The following is a 13380-nucleotide window of genomic DNA, read 5'->3' on the forward strand; positions in this document are numbered from 1 at the left end:
AATAATAATAATAATAATAATAAATACTCTTTTAAATAAGACCTTTTCTTTGAATTAATGCTAATTTGATTCATTCAAAAGTGCATCCCTACTTTAGAGGAGAAGATGCTGTCACTATAAGAAATATAACTTGATATAATAAGTAATAACTTTATGAAATGAGCAATATGGCATAAGCCAGTATTACTTATTCCATACAGCGACTGTGGATCTGGATATTAATACGACTAAACCCACCATTTCTGATTTATTTTGATAGAAATGATAAAAAGAAGTTGTAAGACTAGAAGAAATTGACAACACTGAACTGAAGAAAATGTGACTAAACTTACATCTGCTGCTACTTAATCAAAATTGGCTGTCAAACCTAAAACCAGTTGAATGGAAATCATTTACGTGTTTATCGTCTAGTGTGTGCACATATTTACTGGTTCTGGCGTAAGACTCGTGACAGGTCCGGGCGATCTCGGCGGCCTGCTCCATCTGGTGTCCCGTCTTGTCGCTGGGCGCCCCGTCAGCACCCAGGGCGATCATGCCACCTGCGAAACAGGTCAGGTGACCCATCTTGTGCTCCAGCAGCCCCCCCTTCCACTCCGCTATGTAGGTCAGCCCGCTGCTCGATTTCCTCATCAGGTTGGTTTCTATCGCCTGAAAGACAAAGAGTGATAACAGGTTTTATTAGGGGTTTGGTCCTAAATCCTACAAATGATGATGCAGACTCATTCTCTTCTCATAACCAGGTAAATCTGAGTGTAGATATGAAAGATAACTGTATTTTTATTGTAAAATGCTTTCCATTGCAACCTACATACCAGGTGGCAACCTCTGGGTCTGAAAAGTTAAGCCAATGCTGAAGTACCTTAAACTTGCATTCTTTCTAACAGCCAGCAGGGGGCGACTCCTCTGGTTGCAAAAAGAAGTCTGATTGTATAGAAGTCTATGAGAAAATGAGCCTACTTCTCACTTGATTTATTACCTCAGTAAACATTGTAAACATGAGTTTATGGTCTCAATCACTAGTTTCAAGTCTTCTTCAATACAGCATGATGTTCATTTAGTAAATTATGGTCCCATTTAGAGTAATATAGACCATAAAGCAGGGGATGCTTTAGGGCGTGGCGACCTTGTGATTGACAGGTCTACCACATAGTTATCCGGTCTGGGAGTTGGCCGTGTTTTCGTCTTAAAACTGTAACCCTTTCACAGTGTGTTTTCAGTTCATGAAAGTTAATTGTAACCTTTTTGGTCGCCTGAAAATGTCTTATTCAGCATTCAGTTGTACTGAGCTCCACCCTCTCGTGTCACTTCTGGTTCCAAAAAACCAAGACGGCGACAGCCAAAATGCCTCGAGGCTTCAAATCAGTAGTCCACAAACCAATGGGTGATGTCACAGTGACTTTGTGTATTATGTATTTATACTATTATGTGAAAGACACCAGATTTCCCATTTAAATGGTCATTTTGTGGGTGAAGTTTTCCTTTATTGGCTCTTAGTTTGTGGGGCTCAAAGCAACATAAAGTCTTTTCTCTTTTTTTTTAAAGCTGAACGGCAACAGTTTCTTCCAGAAATCTCCCATTTCTTGTTGTTAACAGTTTTATTTATTTTTATTTAATTATAATTTTCTGCTTCCTATCTAACTTCTGTTTATAGCTGCAAACAATTAAACGCATTAGTGCCTGGTGGACAGGAGATGTGTGCTGCTGAGTAAAGAGAGTAAAATGGGAATTGTTTCATCCATAAAGACAAGGCTGCTTCCTTCTGCACATCTTCCTCCTTATAAACAACTCATTTGCGAACGTCTGTATAAAACCCAGATCTTCTCACAACAAGTCAACTCAAAGTAAGAGGTGTATTTTGGGTGTACTGATCCTTTAACACAGCCCAGACTGTATAGAACCAGCGCAGGTTATCTTATCATGTGCCTGCTGGGACTCAGATATTCACCCTGTTGCTGCTCTCTCTCTTCTTCCCGGTAAATAAATCAAGCTCGTTTATAATCCTTGAAGATCGGGAGGGATTATGGGTAAACTATCCCTGCATGGTTAATTCTGCATTTTAGTTGCGATGTTATATTTGCTCCCCAGCGTGTTGCAGAAAAACAATCGGAGAGTCAGCTCTCTCCAGCTGAGACCCCGACGCTTGTCACCACAACTTAAGTTGACAATTTGTTTAAACAGAGGAAAGCTGTGTGTTGTCTGTCTATTCACTTTAGGAGGCTGCAGATTCATCTGCTTCTTATATAAAAGTGTGTTTTCTCTGTCTGTGCCATCACGTTCCCCCATATGCTAAAACTCACTATCTGGCTCCACGGGATTAAAGGCAAAACACTAAATATTTGAACGCTTTGGCTCCGCAGTGGTCGAAGTGAAAGATAGCGAATACTTAATCACAAAATTGCCACTTTAAGCAAAATAAAACTCCACATGAGTCAAACAGAACTTAATTTAGTAAAACACCAGTCGCCCCAGAAAATATTTATGGTAATAACATGTCATTATTTAAATTATTGCTTTTATTATCTCATGAGCAGCTTCAAGGTTATTAGGGCGACTTGATTCCTTTAATATCTCCCCTGCAGGGAGAAATAAATACAACAGCAAGAGCACTTTTCTAATCTCTGAAACTGGCCTCATGTTTGTTGTCCACTATTATCAAGCAGGCATTTATTATCCATGCAGCTCCCCATCTGTAAATAACATGTCCATTCAATATGAGCAACTTCCAGTTAGAGAGCACTGGCTGTATATTATACTTATATTCATAGTTTTCTAGTGGTGACCCATGTCGTGTTTACTTTTTTTAACATCTTGATACGTTGATATTGAAATGCAGTTTGATGTTAGATCACTTTCATTCATGCAACAGACTGCAGTTCTCAGTGGTGGAGGTGCAACAGATTGGAAATTACAGCCCACAGAGATCAGCGCTATAACACGATGAGATGGTCGGGACAGGAAAGGTGCTTAACACCATCCACAGATGGTGCGTTTAGGGACCCGCAGACAGGTGACAAATGATGATTTCGGTTTCCGTCGTGCAATTACACCTCGGAGAAAACCCCACAAACAACTCTAAATAAAACGTTATTATAGGTTCTATATTAGGCTACAGTATTACAGTAAAAGTACGTACTGTAGACCATATTTGACTTTGTGACTCGGGGAGGATGCTGTGACTAGATTTTACACTTTTATAAGTTTGCATCCAGCGTTCTTTTCTCATTAAATATTGTTAACCAACTAGACTTTGTATTTTGGATTGTTAGTCCAGCCCTCGGGAAAACTTGCATTCACCCATTGTTGCCGCGTTCAGTCCACAGTCCTACACAGAAAGTTGGACGACGTTCCACTGTCAAACATCTCGGGGGCAGAGCTGTTTTAGAGATTGTGTCCAAGCCTGGCGCACGTACAGTACTTCTGCTGCCCCTCTATTAGCAACAGGGACAGACTGGGACAGAAACCCCTCCAGGGACTTTGAGATGGAAAGGCCTTTTATTTGAGCGCCTGGAGGACGCGAGGCGAAACATTTTGGGCAGTCATTTTAACACTAATACAGTTTTTGTGGTATGAAGAGAATCTGATGATGCTGAAGACCTTCAAGATTCTTCATAGTGGATGACACCGCCTCAGTTTGTATCAGCACGTCACCACTGCACTGAGTCAAAACAAGACAGGCCAGGTAAGCTGAGGTGAGCTGGAACACTAGTCACAGTTCATGGTGGCCCACATTTCGATGCCAAAGTGCCGCCCTAGGCAATTGCCTAGTTCGCCTATATGGACACGCTGGCCCTGGCCGTGACGTACAAATAACTTTGTGTATTTCTATTACATTTATTCAAAACAAAAAATATTTGTGCATCAGAAATATATTTGTGAACCTTATTTTTTTGTATGGATTTGTTTTACAGTTATATACAACAATAACTATTTTTGTGTGCATGTGTGCATGCAGAGAGAGTCATTGATATATAAATCACAAAATACATTCTTTCATTCTCGAGGAGTCAAAGTCACCTCAACCCTGACTGAAGAGATTTCTGGTGTGTGTGTGTTTGTGTGTTTTACCTGCAGGGCATCATAATACATCTTCTTGCCCTCCTCGTCAGTCCTGTCAGACATCAGCCAGGCCTTCAGCAGGTACTCATAGAAACTGTCACCCAGGCCACCCACGGACACGTGATCTGCAACACACAGATAAACACATTATAACACACACACACACAGGCCTCTTACATGCATGCTGGTTTAGATTACACCTTCTGGACCATCCATAGATCACCCTCCACATGACACAGGGCCAGAAATATGTGTTTAATATACAGAGAACATACCTACAGTCTATATATACTACAGTATGTGTGTGTTATTAACATAAGAGAGCCTCCAGCCAGCCGAGCTGTACTTCTGTATTCTCCCTGCTGATTGTCAGTGAAGGCTCATTCATATGCATGTGTCATTAACAGAGTCCAGCCCTGTTTGTGGAGCGCAGAGATTAAATGTCAGCTGTGATCATCTTGAAGGGAAAAGAAAGGAGGCAGGTGGTGAAGACGGGAATGGTTTTGAGCCGATAAGAGCACCTGGCCCCCTGCGAGTTCAATATTAAAACCAGGAACGAGCGCACCGAGACAAGCTTAAAATAGAGCTGATGAAAAGCCATCACAAATTCACGTATGAACATATTTCGAATACCTACTTTGAAGCAGAGAGAAGTCGGATACTATGACTGTTAAAAGCTTAAACATGACTATGTTTTCTGTGTATGTACAGCGTATGAAAGAGGCTGTGGCGGAGAGATATTTTTTCAGACAACATTAGGCTGCAAACATCCCTGGGTCATAATTTATTCAACAAATGCATTCCCATCACTATTGCATAATTTCTTTCTAGATGAAAACCCCTCTCTGACTAAGACGAGCATAAAAGGGGATTTTTTTTTCTTTTCTCTGTAGAAACTGGCTGTTTCTATTCAGCATTCCTAATTGAATATGTCATAATTTGCATAAAATACTTGGATGAAAACACAGTTACTGGCTCTGGTTAAGAGTGTCAGCTAAATGCCAACAATTATAACGGTGGATGTGCTTTCAGTAGCTTCATTCAGTGTTTTATGCATCATACAATAAAAGTAAGTAGACCAGAAGTGCAGGTCCGTATTAACCGTCACAGATACGAACAGCGCTCCAATCAACGGCTGGGTATCAAAAACAAAACAGGACTCTAATAAACTCTGAAGCACATCAGTGGATATAAAAATAAATAAATAATAAAACTGGAACAAAGGATTTCTAATTTAATGCCACAACTTTCTTGTGGAAATCAAGAGAAATATGCCCTGATTTTATGTAGAACAGTGACTGGTCTGACACGTTTACAAGGTGAAATGGGTATTAAAGCTTATTAAGCATGAAAAGCTATTAAGATTCATTCATTTCAAAACTGAAATGCTCACAAGCTGGAAGATCCTAACAACATTAGAGACACTATTTCAGCTTTTCTGGTGATTTTTCAATTTCCTTTTCCCCCCTCTGCATGTGCCCTTTCCTATTGATCCAAACACCACAGTCTCACAACAATAAATTATAAAGAACATTATGTTTCTGTGCTATTTTGTATGCATAATACGGTTTCAAACAAAGTCAGTTTTTAATCCATTAATGGTCTAATACGCCTGATCTCTGCTGTTCTTGGTTGGTGGCAAGAAATGAAAACACAGCAGGCTAAAGGATCATTTTTCTGATGTTCCTGATGTTGTGATTATTATAATAATTAATAATATTAATAATATTATAGAGATTATAAAATATCTGAAAAGTGCCCTGAGATAACTTCTGTTATGATTTGGCGCTATATAAATAAATAGTTCCTGGCACTAGTCCATTAAAGTCCTAGAAGTTGGTTTCAGGATTTAGATAAAGCGACACTGAAAATTGGACTTTCATTTGTGAACATGCAGGTTGCCATTAGCTCGCCAAAAGATTTAAGGACGAGATCGACATTTTGGGAAATATGCTTATTCTCTGTCTTGTCGAGAGTTAGACAAACAAGATCGACAACACTCTCAGTCACTTGAGAATATCAATACCACTTTATCTGTCTGTTACATTTAAGCCTAATGGAGACAGAGCGCAACGCTTCATACTCTGAAAACCACAACCCACCGGAGAGGAAAACAATCACCAAAGACTGAAATCAGGCCAGTAAATGTGCGTTATCAGTTACAAGGCTCATAGATATGGGTCAGTAGGGCCCTGCTACACCCACTAGTAGGTTTTGTCATCAATTCACATTGTCGATCACCGAAAGAAGGAATACAAGAAGACGACAGCGACCTCTAGCAACCGTAGTAATTATGACAGGAAGGCGCTGTAATAGGACAGCATGAAATTACATATGGGGTGGAGTTTGTTGGGGTTCGCATCCTGTGTGAAACCAACAACGTGTAGTTGTCTTTGTGTTCATAAGCCTTTAGTTTCACTTTCACTTTTGAAACATAGTTATTTCAAGCCACAAGCCAAAACACAGTATTTTTCCATAAACTTAACCTAGTGGTTTTGTTCCCTAAACGTAAAGAAGCTGTTTTGTTTGTGCTCAAAATGTAACGTTTCATGCAGCTTTACGTGTTAGAACGTGTTGGTTTTAAGTTTTGCTTTCACTTTTACAATCTAGTAGATGTAGTATGCCCCTCCTGACACATGTGGTGCTTATAGCGAGCGATAACGAATATTTAATTGCCTGATAGTGTTTGAATCAGTTCGACTTCCTGAAGTCTCTGCTGGTGATGATGACGAGCTAATCATCTAACTCTCTGTAAGAAAGTATTTCCCAAAAAAGGTCGAACTACTCCTTTAAGAACTTGATATTTTGATGTAGTAGCTACGTCGAGGCTTGTCACTTTGAGTTTGTTCTGGAGTCCAATTTCTGCTCTCTAGTGGTCAAAAATCACTTAGAGCTGCTTTAAGAATGGGTTGAAAAATGGATTTTGATAGCCAGCCCTTCTCTTGTCAGCGTCACTTTCATTACATCTACTCAGCCGGCAGTTTTCTCCGATATATGACAAGTGGCATAAGGAGAGGCTTTTACTGCTGGATTTTCTCCCCCAAACTATACCTTACATCCCTTCTCCTTTATATATTATTTCTCTTTCATGTCTCTCTCCTCTTCCTCAAAGTCAGACCTCTCTATCATTATCATCATTACCTGCTCAGCTACACGCTTTGAAGAGTCTGATGATCGACTCAGTATAATACCCCGTTACCACAACCTGTCAGGAAGGCAGACGGGTGAACGGACACATGCTGTTAAAGATAGAGATTGGGGGGAGGAGTGAGTATGAAAATACGTGACAGTGACGCGGGTAAAATAGTGGGTTACAGTAATGTAAAGAGTAATGTCAACAAGGCTGGATGGAAAGATGAGAAGGTGTGAAGAGAGAGAGAAAAGGGACACTACAGCCATTCAGACTGCATCCACTGCTAGAACAATGTTAACATAAATCAATCTTGTTTTGCATAAGTTGAACAATTGTTGGGTCAGTCTGTCATCATGTATGACGTCAATATATATAAAAAAAACTAAGAAGAAATTAGGGCTGCACAAAAAATCTAAATATTATCAAAATTGCATTATGACCTTCTGCAATTTTCAAATCACAGGCTGAGGAGGAAATTGCAAGAATTGTTAAATATATATGTCAAACTACCATTTTAAATTACATTTTAAATTATGGTGGTGCGGCAGAGATGTCCTGGCCAACACATCATATTCTGCAGACTAAAGAAAACATCTTTGTTTTCTCGCAATCCTCGCAAAAAAAAAAATCACACCATAATCACTTTAATGTATTTTTCAATGAAAATGAGAATGATGTAAAAATGATCATTCCCTCTAATAAAGTAAATCATATTGCAATTGCAAAATCAATCAAAATAATCATGCAGCCTTAGAAGAAATTATGTCAAAAACTTACTAACTACAGCTGCAACAAATGTTCATATTTTAGCTTTAATTTAGACCAATTTCCCAAAGCCCAAACTGATTTATTCAATTTGCAACAGTTGAAAACCAAAATAAATCCAATTTATCATGATAGAAGACCAAGAAAACAAGTTTATAATCACATTTAGGAAGCTGGAACCAGAGAATTTTAGGCTTAAATAAGACTTGAGGGAGAAATTGATTATCAGAATAGTTACTGATCATCTTTGTATCGATCGACTCATCAATTCATTGATCGATCATTTCATATAGACGGCTTTTAACAAAATTTTGCCAGTGGATCTGAGAGCTCTAGAAACAGTGGCAGGAGATTATTTATGTTCAATAACTGAGAGGAAGTTAATCTCTTGAAACTCTAAAATCGGAGTGGGAGCCAGTGAAGTGATTGAAACATCAGAAGGATATTTGTATTCCTGGTTTCAGTCGGTACAAATTACAGGTGTAGGATATTTTTCTTTGAAAGAGCATAGAGTGCATAACAGTAATACAGAAACAAGAGGTAATTTGCATGCATTAGTGTTTCAGCATCATCTTGGGAAAGAAAAGGTCGAACTTTGGTGACATTCTTCAAGTGATGAATGCAAATTTGCATGAATGTTTCTGATATCAGCCTCAAAGAACAGGTTACCATTAACCCAAAGATTTCAGCCTGTGATTTTCATATTAATCACACTGTGTTTACGTCTCTTTCTCTCTCTGTTTCATCTGTTCTTCTGCAGGAAGTCTTGCATTTGTGTTTGCAAAAACGTGTGGCAACAAGGCAGAAAGGATTTGGCTACAATGATGTTCGTGACAGCGAAAGCTAATATAAGAAACACAAATTCAATGTTTACTCTCCCTTTAACCAGCGGAGGGCCAAAGAGCTGGAGAAAACAACCCATTTTTTTTACTGACAATGGTCCACTGTATTAAAAACAGCTTTAAGGAGTGTCCCAAATCACACTGACAACTTAAATCCCCATTAATGCGAGCGCTGACTCAACAACTGGAATATCTGGTTCCTTATAAGAGAAGCGGGAGCAGCTCTGACCACGTGTTCAACATGCATGTGCGTCAATGAAATAAAGAAACAGGAAGACAAATGGTGGTTGGCACAGCTTCTAAGAGACTCCTGATCTGAAGGGCAGCCAGTGTTCCCACTCAGGTGCTGCTGTGATACTCAAGTACTACACAAGAGGGGACTGGAGAGAGGCAAGACAAAAGAAACTGGATGGGATGTGATAAGAGGGGGGGAAGAGGACTTACGTTGGCCCCACTGGCCGCTGTTGGGGTTCAGGTAGTTTGGGTAGAGCCCCTGGGGTTTGTCCAGGCGATTTAACACTTTCCGGATGTTCATTACCTAACGATTCAAAGAATAAAGTACAAAGTAAAGCTCACTTCAAACACCACAAGTAGAAATACAGTATGTAAAAGGATTGTATGAGGCACTCTGAAAAGACATGTTATATATGTCATATAATCAGTATGGGGAAATAAGCAGTTTGCATAAGCATTTTGTGAAAAGTCACGCAATTTAATAATTTAATGTACTGATTCGTGTACAAAAACACAAATTTTTTTTTTTTTTCGTGATGGTCAGCACAAAATCCATTCTTATGTAATCCACGTAATTGTGAACCGGGAAGCGAACCCCGCACATAGATTAGGTCAGGGTGGATGGGCGGGTCAAAAAACACTGGACTTTCGCCCAGGAGACCAGTGCTCGTACCCCGTGTGAAACCAAAAGTCATAGTTGATGTATTGTCACGGAACATCCATAAGTTAGAGCACTTTCTGAGTTATTTTAACCCAAATCCTGATCCTTTCCTAAACCTAACTAAGTAGTTTTGTTGCCTAAGCCTAACTAAGTTGATTTTTTCCTAAACCTAACTAAGTAATTTTTGTCACGTAATTTCCGTACTTAAGTTACGCCACTTCCGGTGTTATTTTAACCCAAACCAAAATACTTTCCTAAACCTAACTAAGTAGTTTTGTTGCCTAAGCCTAACCAAGTCAATCTTTTCCTAAACTAAATAGTTTTATTTTGAAAAGACTGGAGCAGAAATTGACTCGTGCGTCACGTTGCTGGATATTCGTAGAAAAACACACAAAAATACGTTGTTGAAAGTCGTGCTGAGCGTCACAAAAAAGAGGGATATTCGTGTCTATGTACACGAATCAAATAGATTAAATGTCGTGACTATTTCACAAACTGCCATGATACTGTGTTGAAATAAGATTATTTTTTCCTTCCAGGAAATCCCCTCTCTGAGTTCTGACACTTCTAAAGTGTGAGAGTGAAAGTGGAAATCCTGCACAAATGCATCCATTAACTGTGGAAAAAATAGTAATATAATCTTATTCTCATGTGTGTCTGTTACCTTCTGTGCAAACTCCGGATTCCCTGAGAGTTTGCTGAGGTGCATGAACTCCAGATGCAGGGTGCCGTACTCTGCCAGGATGCTGCTGCCGCCCGAGGCCCAGGGCCAGTTTCTACCAATACCGCTGGACAAAGATAAGAAGAGAAGGAGACAAGAGGGTTCTGTTTAAATAAAACAGGACAACAAAAAGCACAGCTGGTGGGTAAAAGAGCTGCATGATGTTTGACATTTTATTTTCAGCCACAAGCAGAGGCACCTTAACTTGTATATTTCATATTAATTCCTCCTTCAAGTGCTTTGTTAACAACAAAACAAGAATACAGCATGTGTCATGTTAGAAAAGGAATTCATGAGCACAGAAAACACGCTTGTCTCGATATTAAAATGACAAATCCTTAAAAACTTTCAGTGACTCAGCAGTCTCTTTAAATTGTGACGACTACTAAAACGTTTCTGCAATTTACATGCTATTCTAGAAAGCTTCTTTTGCTTTAGTGACATTTACAAATAGATTCTTAAAATGGATACAGACGGAGTTACATTAACGACACTAAAAGCTAACTTCACACTCCATTTGTCAGATTTATGGGTACATTTATTAGTTTTTTTGTGACACGTTTGACTTTGGCAGCACTTGATATCCTTGCCGGTGCCTCTAGGTCAGTCAATCCGAGCTTACGGACCCCACCCTTTCCCCTAACGTTGGCTGTGGCGACTCTCAGGCCATATGTGAGAGTTACCAACCTCTGGCACGCTTGACAAGGACAGAAGACCAAGCAACGGGGTGTATATGTGTGTGTGTGTGTTGGATCATTAGAGCCGCTGACAGATCACTTCCACGCTACGGACTGATGACTCTGGTGGCGATGCTTCAAGTAACTACTCATGAATACATATTAATGATTCACTACACACACACCAGAATGTGTGCACTACAACAACTACATGTGGACACGTGAGCTGCACACACACAGGAGACATCCAACAAATGAGAAAAAAGAAGGAGGAGGAGGAGGAGTGTGAATTGGGAGAAGTGCCACACACACACACACACACATATCGCTTCAAAGAGGTGGATGAACATACTAATTATCCCCCCTTCAACTCATCATGCTGCACAAGCCATAATTTGTTTCCCATTACACCATGGATTTAATCAAGTCAAGCAGACACAGAGAAGACCACCGCCGCAGTATCAGCAGCGAGCAGAGATCAGGGTCAGAGAACATAATATGGTGAGGAAAAAAATCCCATCATTGGGAGTTGTGTGTTTGTTAGCTTTGGACTGGTGCAGACATTACAATTGGATATTAAAGTCTAAGATTACCTGCATAAATAGTTTAATATATTGTGGAAACAGACAACTTTCGCCCCCTTAGCTTTTTTTTAAGTGGTATTATTGTTGGCACCGCTGTCGCAAAGACAACCGGATCGATTTCCATTTTCATCAGAGCCTAGCTGAGCCTTTTCCGGGGGATCGTACCCGGTGGCAGACAGAATTGCAGAGTGAAAGTGAGGCTTATAAACGCAGATAGTGCTATTATTCTATATCCATTACACTGTGCAATCAACTTTTTTTCGGGTCTGAAAAGTGAAGCCAATGCTGAAGTACCTTAAACTTGCATTCTTTCTAACAGCCAGCAGGGGGCGACTCCTCTGGTTGCAAAAAGAAGTCGGATTGTATAGAAGTGTATGAGAAAATGATCTTACTTCTTACTTGATTTATTACCTCAGTAAACATTGTAAACATGAGTTTATGGTCTCAATCACTAGTTTCAAGTCTTCTTCAATACAGCATGATGTTCATTTAGTAAATTATGGTCCAATTTGGAGTCGACCATAAAGCAGGGTATGCTTAAGGGCGTGGCTACCTTGTGATTGACAGGTCTCTACCACGGCGTTGTCCGGTCTGGGAGTAGAACGTGTTTTCGTCTTACAACTTTAACCCTTTCACAGTGTGTTTTCAGTTCATGAAAGTTAATTATAACATTTTTGGTCGCCTAAAAATGTCTTATTCAGTGTTCGGTTGTACTTAGCTCCACCTTCTCGTGTCACTTCCGGTTGCAAAAAAACAAGGCGACGGCCAAAATGCCGAACTAGAGGCTTCAAAACAGCAGTTCACAAACCAATGTGTGACGTCACGGTGACTACGTCCACTTTTTATATACAGTCTGTGTTTAAAGCAAAAAATGTGTCTATTGCCACTTTAACTTCAAGTGTGTTTCAGAGTTCCAGCTACGTCCAGAATAACATGATACCTTTATCTCCACAGCACTCTCCACTTCCCCTCAGTCAACTTGTAGGCTTGATCTGTCTATCAATCCTTTTCAATCCTTTTATAAACCCTGTGATAGATCCCTTCTCTTGGTAGGGTGGAGACGCAGAGGTAAACGCACCCCTGTCCACGCCAATCCCTCCCAAAGCCCCGCTGTGAGACAACTAAATCCCTGTTAAGGAGAACAAAACAAAAGACAGCAGGGAAAAGCTGCTGCGTAAAGCAAACAGACACAAACCAATGAAGGGCAGCGCGGATATAAAGGAAAACACTGGAGACGGATAGATGAGGGTGTGTTTGGAATATCATTAATCTGGCCAGGGGGTCTGCATGTTTTAGAAAGATAAATTTAAGACTATTTGACATGAGTAATGCCGGCTGAAACTTAATTAGAAAATGAAGAAGTTTTAAAAACCAGAGCTCTCAAACCCCGTCGACTTGTTTGATCACGGCTATTGAAGTTATTCAACTACTTGGGCAAATAATGACACTGGGAATTTAACTTAAAGCAATAAAATTTAACTTTTCGAAGAAATAAAGCACTCATCCTCTTATGAAAGTTGCATGCATGAGCAATAACATGCACCTTTGAATGATTAAAGACAATGAGGTGTTTTGCCGCAACAGCCTTACTTGGTCTGCAATGACCAGCAGCTAATGGTGACTAATGTTAACAATTATTAACCTGTAATTGTCACTTGTTGCCATGGTTCAGCAAAAGTTACACAGGCTCATTTTAAGGGACAAAAA

The 13380-nt window shown here is 39.8% G+C and overlaps 1 protein-coding gene across 1 annotated transcript in view; it reads right to left on the minus strand.

Moving 5' to 3' along the window:
• man1a1 (mannosidase, alpha, class 1A, member 1) overlaps positions 1–13380 on the minus strand; it is a 152980-nt gene that overhangs the window by 13607 nt on the left and 125993 nt on the right. The window contains exons 6-9 of the mRNA XM_074614732.1: positions 10356–10479; positions 9241–9334; positions 4066–4181; positions 429–648 (exon numbers count right to left, since the gene is read on the minus strand). Of these exons, the coding sequence (XP_074470833.1) occupies positions 429–648; positions 4066–4181; positions 9241–9334; positions 10356–10479 (554 nt within the window). The remainder of the gene's footprint in view (positions 1–428; positions 649–4065; positions 4182–9240; positions 9335–10355; positions 10480–13380) is intronic.

This window comes from Sebastes fasciatus, chromosome 18 (assembly GCF_043250625.1).
Source record: "Sebastes fasciatus isolate fSebFas1 chromosome 18, fSebFas1.pri, whole genome shotgun sequence".
Lineage (NCBI taxonomy): Eukaryota > Metazoa > Chordata > Actinopteri > Perciformes > Sebastidae > Sebastes > Sebastes fasciatus.